At 40.8% G+C, this 13,860-nt stretch overlaps 1 protein-coding gene across 6 annotated transcripts in view; it reads right to left on the reverse strand.

Annotated features, from left to right (window-relative positions):
- Window positions 1-13,860, reverse strand: part of OXCT1 (3-oxoacid CoA-transferase 1) — a 122,461-nt gene that overhangs the window by 62,548 nt on the left and 46,053 nt on the right. For all 6 annotated transcript variants that reach the window (XM_040977499.1, XM_040977498.1, XM_040977496.1 and 3 more), the window contains 3 exons: window positions 3,735-3,842; window positions 2,208-2,322; window positions 313-407 (listed from right to left, as the gene is read on the reverse strand). In XM_040977499.1, the coding sequence (XP_040833433.1) occupies window positions 313-407; window positions 2,208-2,322; window positions 3,735-3,842 (318 nt within the window). The remainder of the gene's footprint in view (window positions 1-312; window positions 408-2,207; window positions 2,323-3,734; window positions 3,843-13,860) is intronic.

Raw genomic sequence — 13,860 nt, forward strand, 5'->3', positions numbered from 1 at the left:
TTAAAGCCAGAGTCCATGAACTGGAGCCAGCAATCACCCTAAGGTCAAAGCTGGGGCCCATGAACAGGAGCCAGCAATCACCTCAAGGTTAAAGTCAGAGTCCATGAACTGGAGCCGGCAATCACTCCGATGTAGAATATGGAAATCTTCACTACCAGACTAAGCACTTGTTCCCTATTATTTACATTTTAAATAGGAGATACACATCACATTTACAATTTTCACTGATTTAGCAGTTACAATATATTAAGAAATAACAAAAATAGAGATATTTATAACTTGGCAAACTATAAATAATCACTGCCATCTTACCAAACCCAGGACTCCATTTTCAGTTTGAAGATGAACTGTCATATTTGGGCTGATAAAGTTGCTGGCCAGAAGAGGGATTCCTATACCCAGGTTAGCTATAAAAATATAGACATTAAGGCCCAAAACACAAAACGTGGAGAGATTATACTGTAAACCTCTACATATAGAAATATGAACAGAAGAATTATTTAAGGGCACTTGTTTTGAATATAAAAATAAAAGATCTTTAATTCGCCTCAACACACTATTTTGTAATTTCTCAAATGTCCAACTAGTCACAGCTTTTTCAGTAACATCAATCTACTTTCTCACAGATATCAAAGTGATGGTTTCAGAAGCTAGCTAAGAGGTCATTTTAACAAAAATGACAGATTTTATTTTCATTAACGTGCTCAGCATGTAGGATATATTATGAGTGATTTGTTACAAAACATAGCTTTATTTTGGTGTAAAATTATTTTTGCTACCATAAGAATAAAGATGATCTAAAGTATTTCAAAAGGGGATACTATTTTTAGTATCCATTTATTTTTACTTGAAAGACATGGTGGGAGGGAAGGAATCTTCCATCTACTGGTTCATGGCTGCAACAGCCAGAGCTGAGCCAGGCTGAAGCCAGGAGTTTCTTCTGGGTCTCCCTCATGAATGCAGGAGCCTAAGGTCTTGGGCATCTTCTTGCTCTCCCAGGCTATAAGCAAGGAGCTGAACTGCAAGTACGAAAGCCAAGACTCTAACACTGGTTCCATATGGGATGCACTAGCCCCATTTTTAAATTAAAAAAAAAAAGGTTTTTTGATCATATCCAAATGGCACTTTGATGAGAGTCCAGTAAGAGTGAAATCTCTATGAATCAAGACAGTTATAAACACTGCCCCATCATAAACTGCAAAGATGAGCAGGGCAACTCAATAACTCAGGTCACTTTTCTTCACCCAGATAAGTCTACAAAGCCATGATCATAGCTATACCATCTACCTCCTAGCAAACCACATCTAGCATAGTATTATTTATACATAATTTATCAGTGATGCACAGAGAGCATATGAACACTAATTGCATGATAAGTATTTTCATGTGTGAACAACTAAAATTAGAAGCCTTGTAGTTCAACTCTTTCATTATACGCTACTGTTTTCTCAGCTCTCTAATATTTTTTTAGTTAGTCCTGTACTAGGCAGAGAAAGCTGACATGCATGGGCTAACAAAGCTCCCAGAATGGAGCCACTGGTTATATTTTTAGTTCATCCTGTCCATCATTCAACAAATATTAAATCTGTCATATGTCACTTGTGTGCCAGTTACATTATGCAAGCATAGGTAAAGGTCTGGTGTACTGAAAAGTAACAAAATGGCAGTTTGTTATTTAAATGCATTCAAAACCGAAACACTAACCGTTCTAGCATTGTCCTCTTTTTTGACAAAGTATAGAATGCAGAATTTGACTCATTCATTGAATACCCTTAGACATAAAAGAGTGCATTCATAAGATTATTATCAAAGGAAGAAGAGAGTGGTTAAAGAAGTTGGATCTTATGTTTCAAGGACTGTGGAGATGTCAGAATAAATAGCACTGGTTATGATTAGTAGTTCCAAGATCTGGAACTCTTATCTTAGGCAACTTCTTTTCCCAAAAACCTCTAGCTAACTGTCAAATGTGTATTAGAAAATAGTAAAGTGAGTTTTGGGTGACCATTTTACTTCCAGAATGCAAATAGTATAACCCTAATTTCATAAATCATGCTACTTTAAGCTATATGCCACTTTTTATAAGCAAGTGATCAATTGCTTCAGAAGTTGCCAAGGACCAAAGATAAATCACTGTTCAGGAGCTGAGCGACCTGATGAATGCAGAGTGAGCATGGGCTACTTCTCTGCCCATCTCGGAGAAAGGATACCATACATGCCGTCCTCGAACTCCAGGGCTGCCCGCCGGATGATGCGTTCCCTCACATCATCCTTACTTTGTTTAGGTTTGGCTTTTCCATCTTCTTCCTTCCGGAGTGATATACGCTTTAAAAGAAACAGAAATCAGTTCTCCATACTTGAAGGCATAAGTTGTATTATCACTGCTGGAATACAAAAGTAACTCTTTCTCATTACTACTAAGAGATCAATGTATCTGCAATTTAACAAGGAATTAAAAGAATAACATAGGTGACACTGGAGGATAGAAATAATCCTTTAGGAATTAAATGAGAGAAGTCGCTTGTCTCTTTGTGAAGCCCCCACTGCCCTCTGTCGCTGCCACTCTGCAGCTGCAACCCTGTGCTGCCGGAGACGCCTACACCTGCTTCTCCCTGGGTACTCTCAGAGGGCACCAGAGAAAGAAAACAGGACTTTGGGAGCCTCTTTTCGGAAGCTTCAGAATGTGGTTATCAGGTGTCGCTGTTGCCAACAGCCTATTTTCACCTGCAGACTGTAGACTGGCTTTGCTATTTCATTCAAATAACAGAAATGTCCAGAAACCAGTAGGAAATTTTAGGTTTTATCATGCATTTATTTGCTAGGCAGAGACATGGCAAGAAAGAACACAAGAAAGAGTGAGTATTCACGCACTCTCATTGGTTCTCTCAAACAGCAAACACCTGCAACAGCGAGGGCTGAGACCAAATGGAGCTACAAGAATTGAATCCAGGTCTCCCACATTAAGTGGCAAGAATTCAATTATTTGACCCATTAGTTCTGGGTGCATTAGCAGGAAACTAGAGACAGGAGGGAAGGTAGGCATGAAACGCAACACTCCAAGACAGGAATGAGCATCCTAATCAAATACTCAGCATCCCAGGAAGCTATTGCTAAACTTTCTTGACACGACTCCATTCCTGCTTGCAAATGTGCCACCCTTTCTTCCTAGACCGCTGGATTATAGAACATCTTTCCGTAGGATAATCTACTACATTATGAATCTGAATCTTGGGATCAATTCTGGCCCAGCTGGTCATCTTTTAAGCTCTCACTGGTCTTCAGTGATCCTAGTACCCGACCTTGCACAATCTAGTATCTCCTAGCTATACACAATCTAATGCTAACTTAGTACAAGTGTAAAGCAACTTTATGATATACATTTCTGGAAAATCTGACATTAAGAATCTAGCAGGGATAAATTCATCAAATACCTGATTATCCTTCTCAGCCTTCTAACACAGTCAACCAAAACCTCATGTTATAACGTAGGACAATTACAGAGGGCTGACAGACACAGCCTAAGAAATACAGGACATGGTGGAATACACCTTATGAAGACAGGGCAGTATCAAGTTGAACAACAGCATCCACGTTCCCTTAAGTGGATACATAAGAAGTTCTGACCAAGACCCACAGCAAGACAGCCTGATGAGCAACAGTGCTGTGAAATGACCCAAGGAACAATTACCTCTGGTAATCTGATCCATAAATACTGATCAAGATGTTAAATTGCTTACCTCAATTCTTTTCTCATATTTTTCTCCCTTTATAAGGCGATGCACATAAATTTTAGGAACATGGATATCTTCTGGAGCAAATGATCCAGTGTCTACAATTTCTTCAACCTAGACAGACAAAAAGAAAAAATAATATTTTTAAATCAGATGGTGAAAACTCAACACTTTTCACCACTGTTTCTAAAGGTACAGATGCTCTTATTTATAAAAGCCAGATAACGCAGAGCTAAGTTGTTATTTTTACCTGTTTAATGTGAAACACAGGGGGACAGAGAGAGGGAGGATAGACAAAGTGAGAGAGATTCCATTCTCAGGTCCATGCCCCACATGCCCACACTCCACGTCTAGGCAAGGATGACACCAGGAGTCAGCAGCTGCACCCGGGTTTCCAATGTGGGTAGCAGGAATCCAATTACATCCACCGTCGTCTACTGCCTTTCCAAGCACATTGCCAGGAAGCAGGACAGGAAGCAGAGGCAGGACTGAAATGCACATGCTAAACAGAATGCAGGGGTCCCACACAGTGGCACACCACAATGCCACCCCTCTGTCACTGCCAACTGTTTCAGTTTTCAGAAGAGAAGTACATGCATCCCCATCTCCAAAACAGTTCGCATCAACAATGGCAACAAATATGAGGCAACATATATCCATATATGTACATATGTGCAAGGCAGATTGTATAGAAAAAGCAGTCAATGCATGCAGCTGAATATACAATACAAAAAAAATAATAAAGTTCCAGAAGTCAGTGTTTGCCTAAAACAGCTCCTATGAATCAATGTGTCGAATGGGTTCATCAGGACAGCTGTTTGAACTTTTCACAAATTGCAGCTCAACTATGCAAAACTTGAAAGTTCATGCCTTAAACACAGATTTTCAAAATTAACGGGAGCTTTATCATATCAAAGACAAAAATCTGTAACAACATCTGCTTGGGCAATTGAAAAGCTTTTTAAATATAGCTTTTTACATACAAATGCTATTTGTAACACTTTTTAATTGTCCCTGTTGTTAGCTCCCTGAGACCGTGACAGAATTGCAATCACTGAAATGATTTCACTTCTCTTTTTAATATGGAAATTTCAAAAAGGAAATATTAATAACTAGAAATATTCAATTTCACATGAATTAAAGTTATTCATATGGCCCACAGGCATTTTGCAGCACTATCAAATGCTTCGAAGTTGATCTGTTATTTTAGAATTCATTTTTTAAAAGTAAAAATAATCAGAATTGACAAGGATCAAGAAAAACCAAAGTCAACATTGTTATGATCAAAAACTAGCTTTCTCAAGACAAATAAATACCCTCAAATCTTGATTACTCAGTTTAACAGATACCATAGAAACCATGAATAAGATCTGCTTAAATGAACCAACTTACATACAGAGAGTCACATCATCCTTTTCTCCTAAATAATTTTTAAAGCCACCTACAAGTCTGTAAGGCTAAGCAGATTTCTTCATGCCATTCTACTGCTAAATGCCCCATTCAGGCTTCCTTCTAAAGAGAAATACCAGGATTGATTCCTGCATTTGCACAGTAGATTAAGCCTCTGTAACAAGAGCCGAGGTGATTCAAGCCCTGGCTGCTCCACTTCTTATTCAGCTCCCTGCTTACAGCCTGGGAAAGCAGCAAAAGACAGCCCAAGTGCTTGGGCCCCTGCACCCATGCGGCAGACCCAGGAAGCTCCTGGCTTCACCCTGGCTCACTCTGGCTGTTGGCAGACTTTTGAGCAGTGAATCACCAAAGGAGATTCATTTTCCCCCTTCCCCTCTCTCTATCTATCTTTCCAAAAAAGTGGAGAAAGAAAAACTTTAAAAAGTTGCTGTTTTCAAGCAATACCAGTGATTACGAGATAGTCTAACTATGGTGCAATGTTTCCAATCGGCTGAAAAGGGGCACTGTGAATGTAAGCTATCCTCTCTGATAAGCAGAGGAACCTAGACCAAAGAACTCCAAGAAAAGTCAGAAAGTATGTGAGCATTTACGATGAACTAGGGCAGACATGCATCTGGGGACGAGTTACAGGGAGACCTGGAGGATTTCTTATCACTACACTACACCCTTCCCTCCAAATGACTCTAGGCACTGGTGTTCTGTGTCCCAGGAAGTGACCCAGAGAAGGCAGACACACCAGGCGCAGAGCAGCAAAGCTGCTGCCACTTCTGCATGTGGTTGGGGTTGCAGTGGATCTGAAGCCAACAGCCAGGAGCTTCCTCTGGGTCTCCCATGCAAGTGCAGGGTCCCATCCTCTACCACTTTCCCAGACCACAAGCAGGGAGCTGGATGGAACAGCAGAGATACAAACCAGCGCCCACATAGGACCCTGGTGTATGCAAGTAAGGATTTAGCCATTAGGCCATCACACCAGGCCCAGGCTCTTGAATTTTTCTTGAATTACTCCAGCAGCTTTTCTAATTCAGCCCCTGCTTCCCCAGGACTAAGGAACATGACAGAGAAGTGGGAAAACTTGGTGCTCTTTCCATAACCCAGAAATGATGATAGAAATCCAACAACAATTTCTTGAGGTTCTACCAAGGTTTCAATTAAAAAAAAAATACCCAATTAAGACAAGCCTTCATTACTAGGGCAATTATATCCTTGACACTTACCCAAACCCACTAAAATCCCGGCCACACCTTCAAGTGGCCCAGCCATTCCCTAACTGGTTGAGAGACCACCCATGGGGAGCCTCTTCCCAGCAGGTTCCAGCCCAGACAAGGAGGGGTCAAGGAACTCTTAAAATCCCAAGACCCTCCTGAAAACCTTAGGTGTCTCTCCCTCTCTCCTTCCAAGGCCCCCCCCCAATCTGCCAGCCCTCCCCCAGGAGGTGCGTTTCCCTCTCCCTCTTCTGTCTAGGTTCACCTGGCCACTTTTTGCAAATAAAACTTCTCCGTCTGCAATTAATTCCTGGCTTTTTTTTTTTCCATACTAAGCTGAGCAAAGAAACCACATCATCACTTTCACAATAAACACAAATAGCTAGTCAAACAACTCCAAGTGACAGGTAACTCTACCCCATGCTTTGTCATTCTAACCTAAGCAATAACATTGTAAAAAATACATGGGCATCATTTGTCAAAACAATCTCAGCACTCAAGTCGTGAATATTTCAAAACATATACAAAAAGGCCCAAAGCCTTTCTGGGGCTTGGCTGGCAGAGTTAACAGAAGAGGCAGAAAATATTTGAAGCACTAATCAAAAGAAGAAAGCATATGCTTTTAGACAATCTGTGAAAGAAAAAGTTTAAAAAAAAAAAAACGGAGAGACAGAACTCTTCATGCTGGCTGTGGAAGGGATTGAAGTATGGGCTAGTTTTATATGATCTTAGGAACACTAAGAACCATGGGGTGGTCAGAAACTCTAGTGTGATCAGCTGATTCCATAAGAGTCAAAGGAAATATGAAAAGAAAATGATCAATGAAATGAGCTTACTAGAGAAGATGGGAAATTAAAGATCCCGAGATCCCTCATGCAAGATGGCAGAATGCCCCTCCTGCCGTCAAAAGTGGGTCACACAGGAACCAGGAAGAAGACTCAGTGTGCAGAACAGGGCAGGCCTCAGTGTGCTCCAGCAAGATCAGGATCTGGCAAGGTCTAAAGGAACACCTCAGATCTCTCCCAGGCACGGGGAAGTTTTCGGAAAGCACCATCTGGTACAATTAGAAATCCAGACACTTGAGGCTTCTCTAATTAGTACTTGTCTTCAGTCATTAGCAGGAAAACGGAGGCTAGGAAATGTTAATTGCTATTGATTTGAACTTTGCTTTAAAAGGTTGCTTTCTCTGCCCTGCACCCTCCCTGCTTGATAATTCTGCAAAGTTTTATTTTAACACTCAGGGAAGGATGAGGATTCATCCCTGGGTGATGAAGTTTTTGCATTGACTTGGCAAATATCATTTATATCTCTGGTAAGGGGACAGAGGAGCTGCAAGGCAATGACGTTCTTACTTTTTATTTTATTTTAGTGACATCCTCAATCCGTTATACCTAAGAAAACAGGCCCAATCTTAAGGGTTCTTAGTGAAAAAATGCCGCACTCCTGCAAAACTTCATAGGCAACACAAAGGGAGGAGGGCAGGGGCCACTCACATTCCAGATCCACCCCTTCCGCCCACCCCAGGCATTTTAACTTACAAATGTTTAGAAGGAAGGTTTGTTCTTTCTTTCTCTTTTTCTTTCTTTCTTCCTTCCTTTCTTTCTTTTTCTTTCTTTCTCTCTCTCTTTCTTTTTTTCTTTTTCTTTTTTTTTGTCAAGATATAAAAAAGACCACAAAAAAGCAGTGACATCCAGAATCATAAGAAACACTAAATAATCCACAAATAGGAAAAAGCCATACACAACTAGAGAAACAGAAGCAGTAGGCAATGAGTACTAAGACAAAAAGCTGCAAGTTAGCTGCAGAGGTGTCCTGGGTCAGGAGTTCATCCAAAGGGGGAGTGGGCCGAAGAGCAATACAAGCATACAAAGCATCATCCTGGAGAACCCAGAGGCGAGAGCGTAACACAGACAAGCTGCGTATCTCCCAAGCTTCCTGCGTGGAGGTTCAAACACATCTGAGCTAGGGTGGCCATTTCACGCAGACGGTAAGATGGTGCTTAGAACACCTGTGCAACACCCTCAGTCCCACACACGTGTGCCCGGGGTTAGAGTACAGACTCTGCTTTCAATCCAGATTCCAGCTTCCTGGTATAACGTGCACCCTGGGAAGCAGCAACCGAGGCCTCAATCACTTGGGTTCCTACCACCCACTTGGGAGATCCAGAATGAGTTCCCAACTCCTGGCTTTGGCCTGGCCCATTCCTGGTTATTGTGATTATGTGTGACATAGTGTAGCCAGTCAGTGCAACCTCAAGGATCGGAAGCCACACCCTCGCCACCCTATTAACTTTGTCTGCCCATCAATCAGTCAGCCCCTCCTACAGAACTACCCCCTCTCACCCGGAACCTGGGGTGTTGCCACAGGATCAAGCTCCTAGGAATCCAAAAGGGGGGAGCTCGCTCTCTTTCTTCCTTTGGACTCTGCAAACAGGAAGTAGACACCTCTCTCTCTCCCTCCTTTTCTCTCCCTGCCCCACTCTATCCCTGAATAAGGCCTGTGTGTGTATGTGCGTATGTGCATGTGTGTGTGTGAGATTTCCTTGCCTTTCTAAAAAACTTTATCACTTTGTAAGCTCTATTTGTGCCTGTACTTAAAATGCTTCTTAAGTAAGAGACAAGAACATAGGAAATGAATATTGGGCCCAAAACCTAGACCACAACATTTGGGGGAAAAGTGACCCCCCAGATCGAAGATCAATCAGCCAGTCCCCCTCTCTCTGCCTTTCAAATAAATTTCAAAACAAATAAAGCTTAAAGTTATTTATATACACACATGAGAAAATGGTATGAAAGCTAAAAGGGTCAGGAACAAAACATATGGCCTTGGTTATCTATCTTAAATGCCAAGAAAAAAAAAAACCTTAAAAGATGACTGAATATCAATGAATTTGTGACCTTAAGAAGAGTGAAGAGTATATTTGCATAATCATTATTGAAAACAGTGGAAGAGATAGGATGCTAACACTCTACAATATCCAGGGAAAACAAACTGGTAAAGGAACATGACGGCAAGAAGATATACTCAGGCTAGAGAGGCCACAGACGAGGAATAAGGTGTGGTAACGTATAGTGCAGAGTTTAAAACGAGAAAGACCATCAGTGTGATGGCTGTACGATCAGATCACTCACCAGGCCAAAGATCCAGATGAAAATGACACAACAGGCCTGGAAATAAGGCAGTAACATTCTGAGAGATGATAACCACCCGGACCACTCTGCTGATTAAGGTTGTATTGCCTTCCAGCAAGGTCTATTTGAATAGAAAAGGCAGAGAAACTGAGATTCTGGACTTCTAATCCATCAGGACACATGGCTCGGTAAATTAGAACTGGTGGAAATCTCGAGAGAAAGTGACAATGCAGCACTGGGATGCAGCAGACCAGGAACAGAATCCTAGACACACAAAGAAGCACATTCCAGTCTTTGAAGCAAAGCAGGTTTCAGCATGTTCAGAGAAAGTAATCAGAAACTCAAAAATGTCAGACAGGGTTATAAACGATCTGAAGATCCTAAAACCACCCCCCTTACTCTGCCAACACAAAAGGGGATCATGGAAGGGAATTGTGCATTTCAAACAGAGTCTAGTAAGTGAGACACAGACAGCTGCGTGTTCCTTGCACTTTGAAAGGGTTCTTACAAAAGCATATCCCTGCAAGTCATGGCGTTTTCCAAAAGCACCAAAAAAAAAAAAAAAGTTTTGTGATATGATTTTCTTTTTGCTCCTAGAAAATTTTAAAAGGAAAATGGGCTCTCTTAGTCCTGTGCTTCCTTCATTCTGGCACTTCGACTTTTGGCCTCCGCAGTACCTCTGAGGACAGGTACCCCCTGAGCATGGCCCCTGCGTGCCTGTATTCCTCACCCTCTGTTTACTGCTGGGTTGGGACAATGAAGATAGCAATGCCTCCGTGAGAGGTGAGGCCTAGCAGTAGTGGAATGTGGGCAGAGAAGCCAGGGAAAGGTGAATGTCTGCAGCTTTGTGTGTCTGGGTTATTCACTGCATGTCTCTTAGGATAACTTATATTGTTGGGGAAGCTGGGACATAGGTTTTCAGCTTAACAGATGACCTTCAGGGTAATGACCATTTGTTCCTCTTGGGGTTACGACTGGCTGAACTGCCACATGAACTTGTGATTTGCTGTTTCTAGTAGGCCCTGTTATCACCAAGTTTGGTTAATAAAGACTCCTTGATAAACCTTTAAAAAAAAAGAAAAAGAAAATGGGCACTGCTTGGGCAGAAGACAAAAGAAAAGACACAGCAGCTGGATTTCATTTTGCCATCAGGAAGAAGGGAAGGGCAGAATCAGCACAGGTAAGGAAGAACTGCAAGACGACCCCTGGATTCTAACTTCTAGCGTGTGGACCCACAAAAATGACAGGCCAGGATTCTCAAAGAACCTAAACACTGAATCATACAATTACCATACAATAACAATGGCAGAGAAGTTAACAGAGGCAAAAACATTCCTCTTCAAAATGGGGGTTCAGTAACAACAGGATTCTAGAAAGACTTAAATGGATGTGTTGTAAATCACAAACGAGCAAATAATATGACTAGATGAAGGTTCAGATCTTTGTCCAAAAGCAAGTCATGCAGAATGAATTTCATTCATTTATGAGAAAGCATGGGTAGGCCTGGGGGAAACACAGTGTGTGATTTCACAAGATTCGACCAAATCCCTCTCCAAAGGGGCTATCGACATACTGGGAAAATAGGACTTGGGTTCAAACTCTGTCAATCCACAGCACAAAGTAAACAGCTACTAGACTCAGCAATGAAGAAAAAAGACAAAAATGTTTGCTCTGGAATATACAGACAAGCAAAAAAAAAACAACTAATACTTGGTGGCTGGAAAAATCTTCACAAGAAAGGTGTATACATTTAGTGACCAAATTAAAGCACACCAGAAATACACATATTGCAGGGCTTGGGTTCTGAATGTCCAAGGTCCACTCCCAATTCCAGCTTCCTGCTAATGTCCACCCTAGGGGACAGCAAGTACTTGGGTCCCTGTCACCCACATGAGATCTGGATTGAGTTCCCAAGGCCTGATTTCCATTCACAGTTTCTTCCTTCAGCCTAGCTCAACCAGACTGAGGTGGGCATTTAGGGAAAGAATGAGCACATGCAATGGCTTTGTCTAAGAATCTCTCTCCATCTCTTCTGCCTTTCAAATGTAATGACAAGAAACATTTTTACACAAAAGAAGGAAGTATCTAGTGTTGTGGTTTTTACCTTTCCATGAAGTAAAGCCTGATGAGAGCTAGATGACTCTCTTTCTCTCTCTTTCTCTCCCTATTCTCTCTCTTCTCTCTCTCTCTCTCACACACACACAAATATCTCTTCTCATTTTTCATAAAATCCCAGATTAGTCCACAGCCCCATTCTCCTCAATACCCTCCAGCACCAGTTTAGACCCAGGTTAAAAGAGAAATCTTGCTCTGCAGTTCAATGCTTTTGGTCCTAATCTGTTCAATGTCGTTATCCAAGCAATAAGTGAAGCTATGAAAGCCAGCGTTGCCTTCCAGGTGCAAGGATCTGTGAGCAACTGGCACTTCAGAACAGATGTATTTATGTGTCGGTTAGAGGAGGAAATATCACACTTCTAAGCACTTCTCAAACATTAATAAGAGAAAAATCAGATTTAAGGAGGCCAATCTCTCTTTTCAATGATCCAAGAATAACTGTGTCCCAGGAGAAAACCAGTATCTTTATCTTCATAACAGCACAGTTGTGAAGAGTCAGTCTTTCTTGCAATCAAATGAGATCTCTCTTACCTGAAATCAAGCTTTAGTAGCAAGAAGAAATGTATCTCACATGATCATTAATCCTTTCCATGCTGTACTATTAACTATATAAACAAATATTTTAATTACTTTAATTTTTGATTTGCTCCCTCAGAGCTCACGCATATGTTTTTAGTCCAATCCTAGCCCCATCATTTGGTCCTAGAGAGGCTATCCCTCCTTCATTTAGCCTTATATGCTGTCTCCTTTACTGTCTATGCTTTGTAACCCACTTTACATCATCTCTAAACAACACAGGTGAAAACTCAACACACATGTTTATCAAACTGGAGAAGAGACAAAGTCAGAAAGATTGGCAATACAACAGATAGAAAACTGATGTCAATATGTTAGGAAAATAAAACAGGCCAACATGAATGGACTGAAACTCAACTATGGCCAAGGTTAACACTGTGATATAATACCTAGCCTGATAAGTGTTTTTTGAAGAGAAAACTAAAAGGTTTCGCTAACCACCAGTCCAAAGGCTCCAGTGTAACAGAGTTAGTCCAAAATGCCTAGTTTTCCCTCCTCCATTTGCTGCTCCAAATTGCTGTTTATCACCTCCAACTTACAGCTTAATACAAAACCCAAACAGCCCCTCCTCATTCTAACATCTTGTTTAAACACATCCAATAAGAATAAAAAAATGCAACAATCAATTAGATGATGAGTTTTGTGTACATTTAATAAAACTACGACAAAAAAAAACAATAGGACGTATTGATCCCCCAAATATGAGAATACTACATAACTCATAGACTATCCCAATCATTTCTGTAATGTGGTAATACTGTCTCACTCAACAAATATAAAAGCAGTTTTCAGTATTATTATCACCCCCTCCTCATCCTAATACTCTTGACCAAACAGCTTACTCCAGGCTGATGTTTTGCTAGAACTTTGAGCCTGCCCAAAAATGTCAATCTTCACTAAATGAGTGATTGAATAACATTCATGCAATATTCTAAACACTAAAATTTTATATGTCATCATTTTCTAAAAGAGATTGTATTAAGACTGCAGCAAATACAGGGAAATAATGAAAATGAATACATCTACCGAAAGGAATTAAAATACTTCTAACACATTCATCCAAAGCACCAGTCTTATCTATAATGGAAGAAAAAAATTACACTATTATCACATACCCCAAGGAAAACAGGAAGACATGACATAATTATAGAACCAAAATAGGAACATTTCCCGGTGAAAAGAGTTGAGAAGAAATAGCAGAAGAAAGTTTGCACGGAGCTTTACAGCCACAGAAACACTGCCTACTAGTGTTACCAAATAAAACTTTAAAAGGTTATTCTTTAAGACAGTTCCCTTCAATTTGGGGCTTTAATCATCCTTGCAGCTTTTTATAATGCAAGAACACAATATTTAACACATAAACTGCAAAACAGAATGGGGCTAAACTAGCACTTCCAGAACACATTAATGGCTGCTAAATCTAACAGAAATTGTGACTTGAATTCAGCATGTGCATGACTCAATACTCCCTAAATTTAAAATCATTTAGCACGTGAAGTAAAGTAAGAATCTTCTTTATTCATCTTATACTTTAAATGTTCTCCATCTGTTTTCACTTTGAAGAAGTAAAATACAATCCTACTTGTTTCATTAAAAGAAAAAAAACAAAACAAAAAACCCTAAGGGGGAGGCAGTCAGTGGCAGTAGGACATCCTTTGGGCCTCCTGCACCCCAAAACTGGCATGTCCAGGGTTGAGT

This window comes from Ochotona curzoniae, unplaced genomic scaffold (assembly GCF_017591425.1).
Source record: "Ochotona curzoniae isolate NIBS_2020 unplaced genomic scaffold, NIBS_Ocur_1.0 contig_2754, whole genome shotgun sequence".
Lineage (NCBI taxonomy): Eukaryota > Metazoa > Chordata > Mammalia > Lagomorpha > Ochotonidae > Ochotona > Ochotona curzoniae.